The 11,996-nt window shown below is 44.1% G+C and overlaps 1 protein-coding gene across 1 annotated transcript in view; it reads left to right on the top strand.

Annotated features, from left to right (window-relative positions):
• The window catches only part of SCG3 (secretogranin III), a 54,802-nt gene extending 46,917 nt beyond the window's left edge, over positions 1 to 7,885 (top strand). The window contains exons 10-12 of the mRNA XM_015425481.1: positions 681 to 806; positions 4,945 to 5,025; positions 6,862 to 7,885. Of these exons, the coding sequence (XP_015280967.1) occupies positions 681 to 806; positions 4,945 to 5,025; positions 6,862 to 6,980 (326 nt within the window). The 3' untranslated portion in view covers positions 6,981 to 7,885. The remainder of the gene's footprint in view (positions 1 to 680; positions 807 to 4,944; positions 5,026 to 6,861) is intronic.
• The last annotated feature ends 4,111 nt before the right edge of the window (positions 7,886 to 11,996 follow it).

Below are 11,996 nucleotides of genomic sequence, written 5' to 3'. Positions count from 1 at the left end.
AAACATTCTGTTGTTGGGTAACTTTTTAAAAAGCCATATGGGGATAACACATCAAGATCCACAACTTGGCTGAGGTAGGCTAGGCTGAGAATTAGGGACTGGCCCGAGATAACTCCATGAGCTGTGGCTCAGTGGCACAGCATCTGCTTGGCATGCAGAAAGTCCCAGGTTCAATTAAAGAATGAGGTAGTAGAAGGACCCCTACCAGAGACCCTGGAGGGCAACGGCCAGTCTGAGTAGGCCATACAGACTGTGAGGGGCCAAGGGTCTGATTCAGTATAAGGCAGCTTCATGTGCCCCTGTGAGCTTCCATGGGGATTTTGAACCTAGTTCTCCTTATTCAACTTCTGAACCATCCTTTCAAAAGTAAGCTTTGTATTCACATTACAAACTCAGTTGAAGTGATTTAGACCACTTAAAAGGCCCTGAATTTGCTTAAGGGAGGGGAGCCATTGGCTGTTAAAAGGGACTAAAGCTGGGACTAAAGCTGCAATGAAGATTGCAATGACTTTAGAAAGTCATTCTGTAGCTCCCATCTCCTTCCTGTGGAATCAGCACTTGGTCAGAGATGTATATCTCCTAGGGAACATGCTAGTCATTAGCTGATGTACTTTAGAAATTACTACACTTCAGGCAATACCAGAGTTGGTGATGAGATTCTCTGATTGCAACCTCTCTAGACAAGAGCCCCGACGAGGCTGACAGTACAAAAGCAGCAGCGGCTAAAATGGAAAAAGAATATGAAACGCAGAAAGATTCCACAAAAGATGAAGAACAAAATACAGGGAACAGTGAAGAGCCAAAAGGTAAGTGGGATTCTCCCCCTCCACATTTCCAGGTAGTTTCTGGCATATGTCATCAAAAAGCTTTCCAAATATTGCAACATGGAGGCTGGGATCCAAAGCGCATCCTTTGGCATGCCCAAAGACTTGCTTGTCTGTCTGTCTTTGGACAACATGCCCACTGGCTGTATTCCGAAATGTTTTCAGATGCCCCTCAGTTCCAAAATGGTTTGCCATGTGACATTGGAGGAAGGATGCCCGCTGGCCGAAAACAAAACACCCTGAATGCACAGGACTAGTTGCATGACTCTTTGGGGGATATGCTTTGCGAGCAGAAGGTCTCAGGGTCAGATCTTCCGCCACTCTTGGCTGTGTTGGGGTAGACAGCATGTTGGATTTGGACTAGAGAGACTTGAGTTCAAATCCCACTCAGCCTTAAAAGTCCCAGGGTAGTCTTAGCTATCTTGACCCACCTCGCAGCATCCTTGATATGAGAAAACAGCGTAGCCCCATGCACGCTACGTGGATCTTCTTGTGGAAGGGTGGCCTTACAGTGGTGCAAAAAATAAGGAAGATCTCACAAATATAGAGAACCCTAAAAAAGAAGAAAATGGGAACATCAATCCTTGGCGCATGCACCACTCTAACAGGGGGTTGACCTATTGAACGGAGAGCAAGTTGCGCTGTTATCTTTCCTTGCCAACTCTGAACGCTAGTTTTGCTAACCAAATCCAGTACATTCAATATATCACAATAGCAGGCGGTTCCTTCCTAATGGCATCTGTACCTTTTAAAAACATAAAATCATTAGTGAGTTCAATAGTCTGGGTTGAGCCATATTGATTGGTCTGTAACATGAGAGGACAGGGGGGAAAACAAATCAAAAGTCTGTGAGTCATTTCCAGTAGAGAATTCCGCTCTTTGAACAGCTCAGAATGAAACAGAGAAGATGGATGAGGTGGGTTGCTTTCAATACCCGTTCTCTGCAGACATCGTTGCTTGAGTAACTTGGCATGCAGCCCTTCACAACTTTGCATACAGTGAATTGCTAGACAGTAAGGCGCACTGGTGGTTTTTGATTTGTGAATAGTTCATTCACACATGCAGATCACTCCTGATGCTACAAACATAAGGTAATCGTTGGCATCTGTGACCTAACCCACAGAGATTTATGGTGCTCCCCCTTTGTTTATGGAGCAAATATCTAATATTTATTGTACTGTGGTCCTCTCCACCACTAGGAGTGAGAGATTCTAGGGCCAGTGCCACCAGCTTTCTCTCCCCTTGGTGAGAAAGTGCTAGAATCTTAGGATGTCTGTGTGATATTTGCTTCCTTTCCTTCCTTTCTGACTGGAATGCCTTTATTATAATTTCTATCGTTGAATTATGGATTGCCCCTATTTTAACAAAATTACCTTCTGCCTTATCAAAAGACAATATAGCCCCTTATCTGTTGGTGGATATTGATCCAAGGATTACGCTGAACGCGGCCAAGTATCTCTCCGCCATATTTTCCTTAAAGAAATAAAGGCTCCTTTTTCGTTGCTCAAGATCGTTGGCTCAAAGGAGCTTGAAAGAAAGGAAGGAAAGGAAATATTTGCTTCATTTATGAATGTAGAAGTAGAGCATGGATGGAGGTAAAGAGGTGCTCCCATAGGGCAGCAGATCTGGTGCCTCAACTCAGATCACAGAGAGAAGTCTCACGGCCTTGTGCAGGCCCATAGCTACAGTGGGGCATCTCGGGGCTAGGCCCCCGACTTAATGGCAAGGCCCCACGACTTCCCATCCAGCCCAGGGACCCCGAGCAGTGGTGGATGCAGGGAAGGGGCCAGGTATTCCTTTGATTAGCCAGTGCCCCTTAAGAAATTTTAATGCCCCCCAACTTAAAAAATCCTGTCTATGGGCGTGGCCTTGTGTGTCTCTATTGTCTGCCTCTCTCTCTCCATCCCCCTGCCCCCACTGCTAGCTGTTAGATCCTCATGCACCTGCGCACGCGCGCACACACGCTTCTCCCTAAGCTAAAAAGGGTAACACCTTCTCCAAGCTTTGATAGGCCCTCGCTCGAGAAAAAGGGCTGAAACAGACCTGAAGATTACTGTGGATAATCATTATCATGGATCTCTGTTGGAACTTAAATGATTAATTGTGCTCATGCTGACACAATTTGGATCAGGGCCATGCAGGAAAGGAAGAGGGGGCTTAACTAGGGTGTGCAATTTTTGTTGTTGTTTGGGTATATTGGACCCCGAAAAATTTCAGGATTCCTGAAAAATCCCAGTATTCGGATTTGGGGATTTTTTTGGAAATCCCAAATTTTTTCAGGTCCAATAGACCCGAGAAGAAGAAAAACAGAGGGGAAAAGCGCATACAGCAAGAAAATTGAGAGACGGTAATTTGAGGAACAAGTGAATTAAGTTCCAGTGAGACTAACAGCTGGTTCGCCATTGCCTTCCTCTGCACAGCAGCCTTCAAACTCCTTGGTGGCTTCTCATCCAAATGCTGAACAGAGCTGACCCTGCTGAGCTTCTGAGATCTGACAAGCTCAGACTAGCCTGGACTAGCCCAGTTGGCCCTGGTTAGCAATTGGATGGGAGATCACCAAGGGATTCCAGGGCTGCTCTGCAGTAGAAGGCAATGGCAAACCCACCTCTATTAGTGTCACTGGTACTTAATTCACTTGCTCTACAGATTATCGTCTCTTGATGGGATGAGACACACAGAAGTGGAAACAGGAGTCTTCCAGGAGGCTAATGGCTCTTGTCTTATCTGACAAAACGTGAGCATCTTACATCTATGAAGCTCTTGCAAAGCAAAGAGTTTCAGAAGCCATTAAACTATTATATTACTCAGGGGACCTTATTAAGTTAGCTTTGAACTAATTTTGTCTTGGTTGTCCCATCAGCAAACTGGCTGAGACTTATTTAGCATTTCAAACACAATGAATAATGTGAACAAGAGAACGATAATGAAAATAATAAAAATAAAATGCCGTTTTCGACTTGGCAAAGATTATAGGGCGGAAGGGGGCATGGGAAAGATCACAGATCTCAGGCAGTATCTAAAAAGTAAACAGCATTTAGTAAAGGTAAAGGTTCCCTTGCTCGAAAGCCAGTCGAATCCGACTCTAGGGTTGCGGTGCTCATCTCCGTTTCAAAGCCGAAGAGCCAGCACTGTCTGAAGACATTTCCGTGGTCATATTTATTTATTTATTTTATTATATTTATATTATATGTGGCTGGCATGACTAAACACCAAGGCACATGGAACGCTGTTACCTTCCCACTGAAGTGGTACCTATTTATCTACTTGCAATTTCTTGCTTTCGAACTGCTAGGTTGGCAGGAGCTGGAACTAGAGACGGGAGCTCACTCTGTCATGCGGCACACTCAGGTCTCGAACTGCTGAACTACCGACCTCCCACAGCCTGCAGTTCCGCGTCTTAACCACTTGAGCCACTGTAGCTCCTTAAACAGCATTTAGGTAAAGGTAAAGGTAAACGCGGTCCTGTAGGTAGGTTGGTCCCAGACCGTTCAAGGCCTTAAAGGTCAATACCAAAACCTTGAACCTGACCCAGTACTCTACTGGAAACCAGTGTGCCGTCCATGACTTTTTGGGGAGGGAGATTAGTTAGCTTGACATTAATTTATAAAAACTGAGACAGGAAGTCTTGAATTCTGTTGCCTTGACTCCTGGGAGACCTGTTTTTTTTGTTGCATTCTTTTGTTGGAAGCTGCTTTGAACTTTTGGAGAGGAGAAATATAAAAGTCTGAAATAAATATTGGGGTGGATCCTGCCAGCTTTTCCACCCAATCTCCCCTGGCTTTCTTCTTTACAGCAGCCCTTTGTTCATGCAGGTTCCATGATCCCCAGCGTAACATTTTTGGGCAGTTATTTTTCATTGGCAGAAGAGCTGGTTAGATCCACCCCACTCTCAATAATAATAAGCAGTGGCTGTCCTAGGGAAAGATAGAATCCAGTTATGCTTCACCGTGGACTCATTCCTTACTAATTTAGTGTGTAACAACTGCTGGGTTGTCCTATTAAACTAAGACCAATAGTAGATTTAATTAAATCTACAGTGTCACAAAACATTGTGTGTTAAACCAAGCTGTGTACTAAGAATTGCTAATATACTGTTTTCTCTTCCTTTTGGCTTTTCAAGGGAAAGCAGAAGCATATTTGGAAGCCATCAGAAAGAACATCGAATGGCTGAAGAAACACAACAAGCAGGGAAACAAAGAAGGTAGGTTGGCGAGAACTGAGGGGGTGTGTGGTTTCATTAGAATTTGGCTTCATAGTATGAATTGGCCTGAAAGGTTGAGATCCACATTAGGATTATGAAGTACAAAGCTGAGAGGAGCAAAAGAGAAATGCAATAGTATAGGCGTCAATCTGACCATATTTGTGAAAAGTATCCCATAATGGGGTGGGTGGGGTGGGGGGGGGGGAGCATCACCGAGATAGCCCTGCTTCTCGGTCAGCACCCACCTAACCTTACCCCAAAAAGATCTCTGAAGATGTTCTTAAAGGACAAGTCGGTTCATATGGGACCTGGTGGGAAAGAAGTGAAGAGCAGTAATTGGTCAATGAGGGAGAAACGGCAATTGAGCTAAATGGTAAGAAATGGGACAAGAATTATTTATTTATTTATTTATTCATTCATTTCTTCATTTTACTTCATTTCTACTTCACATTTCCCCCCCAAGGAGGACCCAAAGCAGTTTACAACATTCTCCTCTCCTCCATTTTATCCTCACAACAATCCTGTGAGGTAGATTAGGCTGGGAAGGCGATACTGGCCCAAGGTCACCCACTGAGCTTCCAGGGCAGGGTGGGGATTCGAACGTGGGTCTCCCAGATCCTAGTCCAACACTCTAACCCCTGCACCAAGCAGGCTCTGTAATCAACCCCATCTGGATTCCTTAGCCATTAATGTTATTTGAAGCAAACAGATCAAGAAGATATGGCTGGTTGTTACTAATGGGCTCATTATTACAGGTTTTTTCCAGAACTTAACAAAGTCACACGTTTCCTCTATTAATTAGCAGAGCACTGTGGAACGTATTTACATAATTACCCATATGCAAGTCTGTGGCACAACCTTCTCATTTATATTAGCCTGCATCTTCTGGAAGATTAAACCAAATGCCAAAATGAACTTAAAGGAAATTATGTTTGAAAATTAACTTGCTTATTTAATTCAGATATGTTAACTGAGCAATTCTAGAATTTTCTCCCTACCTGGGAAGGGGGCTACAGCAGCTCTGTCGTTATTCTGTTCACAAACTGATGTGCAGGGGTGGTCTTAATGATTCCTGGGCCCTGAGCAAAGCTCAGTGACGGGGCCCCGGAATCACTGGCTTCAGGAGGGGCAGCGTGCAAACTCACCACCACCACCCTCCCTGGATGAGGCAGTTTCATACATTCACAATTAATACAGGGATTATGACACACCGTAACCTGCCTTAGATTCGTGTGCAGAATTACTATAATAAATTATGCAAATCAAGGTGGCACATGTTAATGTCTTTAATTTGCATAACTGGGTCAGAGTGTTTATCTGTTTGCAGCACAGACCCTGAGCTAGCCTTGTGAGAGATTTCTGTGTATTCAGCTTGGACGATCTTTAATAGATCGTGCTTTGACTCCAATGTGGCTATGAATTTTCATTTCCCAAGCGTGCCTTTTAAAAGCCGCCAGGAACTATGTACAAGCCCTTCAAAAGTCCTTACCCAAGAATTCAGATGTTCAGTTCAGTTTGTTTCAATACAAGATCCATGCAATTCAGATGTAATGTTGACAGAGGGAAGGTGACACAGAAAAAGCCTGCTGGATGGAAGAATGAATGAACACACATGAAGCTGCCTTATACTGAATCAGAGCTTTTGGGTCCGTCAAAGTCAGTATTATCTGCTCAGACTGGCAGCGGCTTTCCAGGGCCTCAGGCAGAGATCTTTCACGTCACCTACTGCCTGATCTTTTAAGCAGAGATACTGGGGACTGAACCTTCTGCATGCCAAGCAAATGCTCTGCCACTAAGCCACAGCCTCCCCCTGGATAAACGCCTTCTGTGTTTCAGATTACAATCTTTCTAAACTGCGGGACTTCATTGATCAACAAGCTGACGCTTATGTGGACAAAGGCATCCTGGATAAAGAAGAGGCAGATGTGATCAAACGTATCTATGGCAGCCTGTAAGGAACAGAAAGGACGTCTCTTGAAGCTGTAGGGAATTCTAGTCTAGCTGCATCCTCTCACGATCCACAGCCTGTTTGTTTTCTCTCAGTTTTCAAAGAGATTATTAGAAAGTGTTCCGTCTGCATCGTATTGAATCTTTTCCAGGTTAAAAAAAAAAAAATGTGTTAACAACCCACATATTCACCTTTCCTGCTCATTTATCATCCCATTGAAGGCAGACCTTTGCTGCCCACTTTAGACTTAACAGGGTAAAACACTGACTTTCCTGTTCCCTTTAACTTAATATTTGACACCCGGCAATTCTGCTAGAGAAGCCAGATGTTTCTGTGGGAGAGCTCTCTTGCCCCAGCAACCCACGTACTTGCCACACTGTTCAGTTGGATCCAAAGAACCACAAGCCAAAGGAAAACAGCCACTAATACTGTTCTGCAAATGCTTGCAACAACAAGAGGTCATGCGGTGCTGGGATAAGTTGGTTCTGTTATAGTTCCCATGCTTCCGCCTATGCAAGCAGCGATGCCAGTGCTCACACAAGCAGAACACCTTTGGCTTTTTCTTTCCCTTCCTTGCACAATGCTCTAGCAGTGCGAGGCATACAACAGCCCTTCCATAAGCAGAAGCCCCCTCCAGGTCTGGAAAGGTGCCTTTGGATCTAACTCAGTGACTTGTTAGATGTGCTGTTATTCATTTGTAAAGGGCGTTATCAGGGAAGAATGGCGAATAAAATCCCTGCAGCTAAACGAAGAAATCTCACTTTCAAGTTCCCATTGGTCTTTGCTTGTTTATTTGATGTCCAAGATTGTCTCGTTTTGAATTCACGTGTGTCACACCATTTTCTTGCTATTTATACATTCTGTAGCATGTCCCTGTCTGTGTGCCATTAACTAGCCACTCTATGTTCAACAAATGCATCAGCCTTTAACATAGATCTTGCAGGGAGGAAGAACTGGAGTGCTACGGTCAGGTACAGTAGCAATGTTGTCATTAACACACTTGGTAGCTTTTTAGTAAGTGTTATTTCTCTGTGCATGTATAAAGAATTGAATTCTCCATGTGAGTAGCTTAACTACACGTGTAAATAGCTATCAATTTCAAAGGACAGAAAAATACCACTGTAAAGATAAACCTTTCCGGGAGCTTACAACTAGAGGTACTCAGGAGCATTTGGTCAAATATTTCCATTTAGACGATACATTGCTTTTGCCAATCAGGGTGCGATACGTTTTAACTACTGGTCTGAAGCGAAAGCAAGTGCTGTTTCTTGTTAAGAACGTAAGAGCAGCCCTGTAGGATCAGGCCAGTGGTCCATCTAGTCCAGCATCCTGTCTTTCTCACACAGTGGCCAAACAGTTACTCTGGAGGGCCAGCAACAGGGCACAGAGGCCGAGGCCTCCCCCTAATGTTGCCTCCTGGCACTGGTATTCAGAGGCTTTCTGCCTCTAATCTTGGAGGTCCCCTTTAGTCATCATGGCTAGCAGCCACTGAAAGACCTTTCCTCCATGTGTCTGTCTAATCCCCTTTTTGAACCTATCTGTCTGTAGCTATCAGTGAATGCCACACTGAAATCACTTGTTATGTAAAAGAAGCATTTCTCTGTTGGGACTGAGGCTGCGATCACACACACTAAATAATCCTCTTTCAATCCACTTTCAAAGCGCTTTTGATTTTGATTTTGCCAGTTTACACAGTAAAATACAGTTGGAAAGTGCATTTGAAAGTGGATTGTTTTAGTGTGTGTGATCGCAGCCAAAGTGACTGATCAGCAGAGTTTCCCAGACTTCTAGTAGTGGAGGTTCGCTTCTTTGTTGACTAAAACTGGAGGTCACAAAGCGAGACCAACTGGGGGTTGTTCTGAGTGTTGCAGAAAGGTACCTCCTTTGTTCTTGTTTGTGCAATTCCTGGCTGGAAAGAGCAGTGACTCACGCAGGGCTGCAACAGGCGTGTGATTCTGCTGAGTCTCGGCATCAGTTGAACAATCCATTAATATCTGACAAAGGGACTTGACAGAATTATCCCCAGCCAAGGCCGAGTAGGAAGCTAGGCCAGACGCAGCAGGCAGCTTCATCCGCAGCTGGGTGTTGGGGCCTCACTGGGAACAGCTTTAATGATTTATTGTTCACGTCACAGTAGCAGGTCTGTCAGAGTCTGCTATTGTATACAACACACTGTTTGGGAAGAAATGATTTAGCAACAAGAGGATTGTGGAAGATATAACAGATATACTACAGGCAGAACTTGCAAAGGGAGTGGGAGGCACTAAGCAAAGTTAAGTGAAACAAATTGCCTGTTACAATGTCTGTAGATGTTTCCTGTTGACTAAGAGCCCATCGCAATCTGCACTGCCGGGACAGTTTCTTACATTTCTGGTTTCTCGTTAAAGCACTCAATCAGCATCGGGGGGAGGCATCTGTGCAGACACGCCTGGACAGGCAGGCGAAGTTATTGCCTAACCTAGCCAGCTGTCTACACACTGAAATCTGTTGGTATTCGTTGGTTTTGCTACAGTCAAAACCAACAGGGTTTGTCAAAAACAGTCTTGCTCTGGCATGCTCATCTCAAGAGTCTTTGCCTGTAAGATAGATTCAGGTCGGTAGCCGTGTTGGTCTGAAGCAGAACAGTTCGAGTCCAGTGGCACCTTTAAATGTCTTAAAGGTGCCACTGGACTCAAACTTTGTAAGACTAATCATCCTGCGCACGTTTCCCCAAATGTGTTGGATGTTTAACTTTCTCTCTTATTCAGCTTCACACAGGGTCAGCTTTTTATACGCAAAAATCTGCAAAAATTCCCAAGGGATGATTGTTCCTCCTTTATGCAGGAGTGTCTGAACATTCCCTAGAAGCCAGCTCCCTCAGAGCCAGCTCAAGTAAACTCTGAGCAAGAGGTTGCAGAGCATTAAGTTGGGTGAAGAAGGGAAGAGGAACTGAGCTTGCTTGAGCCCTGAACACTTGAAAATCCCAAGAGAGGTTCTTTGGGTGGGGGGGAAGGGTTAAAATTGCCCCTTCCCCCAATGATTAATCATGGGCATCCTGTTTGTTTATACTGCTGACAGTATGCTAAGCTACATATCCAGGTGGTCAACCCTGTTGGTCTGAAGCGGTAGAATAAATTTAGAGTCCAGTGGCACACACATTTTCAAATACATCCCATTCCAATGTATTTGGAAAAGTGTGTGCGCACATGAAAGCTCATACCTTGAATACAACTTTGTTGGTCTCAAAGGTGCCACTGGACTCTAAATTTGTTCTACATTACATATGTTCTAGGGATAATGCAGCCCCTTCCAAGATGACTGCAAGATGCAGTGACTGTGTATGGTGTATCTAGGCTAGGAACTAGAGGCTTAGGGAGGGATGTAGAAGAAGGGAGTTCAGCTCAACAGAGGCATCTAGAAGAATGCACTGTAAAAATGATGTCAACGGGAGAGGAAGATAATGGGAAGTGATGGTAGATGAATTTGCAGGCAATGGAGGGAATGCTAAAGGAGCATAAAGACAGAGAAGGGGAGAGATAGGACAGGAACGCAGATGGTTTAAAAACAAAGCACTCGAAGCTTACTTTTGAAGGAAAGATTTACAGGATGCCAGCGTAAAGATGGAAGGAGATGGAAAAAGAATGACTGAGAGCCGCTTCTAGTGGAGCAGAATGAGCAAAAGCTGGACCAGGAGGTGGTGAAAGAAAATCTAAGGTAGACAGCAGGTTCAGAAACTCCTTGCTCAAAGGAGTGTAGAAGAGGGAGTGAAGAGGACAGAGGAAGGGATGGGGAGACAAAGTAAGGGTGTGGAGGACTGAGGGAGAGCAAGAATGAGAGAAGACGGTGCCTTGAATTTCGCACTGGAGCCTCAGGGGTGTGCTGAGACAGTTCACACACACCCTTCAAAGTTTAAACTCTCAATGTCCAGAGAACTCCTTGGATCATGTATCTTTAGAAATGTACGTTTTGTGTAAGTCACAGCCAGTGTCGATGAACACTACCTTTTTAATAGCTAGATAACCATACCATGGAAAGCAGTGGGTTCGGTTTCCTCTGCTTTACTGAGTGCCCCAGAGCCTGGGTGCACTTGGCATGTCACATGCATCTATACTGTTGGTAACTTGAGATGACAAAGCAAACAGGAATAGCCTCATCCATCACCCTGCACTGCAGAAGAGCTGTGGCTTGTGCTAAGCCAGGACTGGAGGGAGTGATCTCAGTTATTATAATTAGCACTGCAGATGCCTAAGATGCTGCTTTTCAGCATACCGTCAGTAGGATGCTTTCTGCTCTCACAGCATTTGGGGCAATTTGTAGATCACATTTGGCTACTATTTTCCCTACTGCCAATAAGGAAGAAAGATACCTTCTGTCTGTATGGTTCTAATCCCACCCAGTATTCTCTGGGGTTATTTCCCACATTGTTAGTATCTTTTAGATGCATCAAGATGTCTTCACTATTATGAAAACAAAATGCTGAAAATGTTAACAAAATATACTATACTCACAACACACTTTTCTAATAGAATCCTGTTTCTGATACTGTACTTTATTAAATGCTTTGCTACAAGATATTGTTGTGTAGGTTTTTGTTCCTTCTTTTGAATTTGTTGCCTCCTTCAAAGTCATGATTTTGCACTGGAGAAAATGCTGCTAAGTCCTTGAGAATGGACTCAGGGGGCTCTTTGCAGAAGTTGAGACTTATGAGAGGTTTGAAATGGACTCCTTCTGACTTCAGGGCCCACTGAGAACACAAATATAGTATCTGTCCAATAGTACATGTAGCTGAGGAATTTTGTCAATGGTCTGCCTCCCTGAATTGATTACTATTATGCCGGCTGAGAGTCTAGCATTTCAGAATCTTACTAAAATCCAGTTTTGTGACTTAAAAGAAGTATTTTGCAGTCACTTTTGTTCAAGTATCAGTTTTCAAAGTTAAACAGATTTATTATATTCCATCCATTACTGTGTATGCAATTAGGTCAGAGGGTCTCTCCAAGATTCTTAACGTTGAGATCCAAGCCTAGAATAACACCTTGCTGTT

The sequence above is a fragment of the Gekko japonicus genome, unplaced genomic scaffold (assembly GCF_001447785.1).
Source record: "Gekko japonicus isolate JY-2015 unplaced genomic scaffold, Gekko_japonicus_V1.1 scaffold462, whole genome shotgun sequence".
NCBI lineage: Eukaryota > Metazoa > Chordata > Lepidosauria > Squamata > Gekkonidae > Gekko > Gekko japonicus.
The sequence above is the reverse complement of the archived record's forward strand: the minus strand, read 5'-3'. Positions and strand labels throughout refer to the sequence as shown.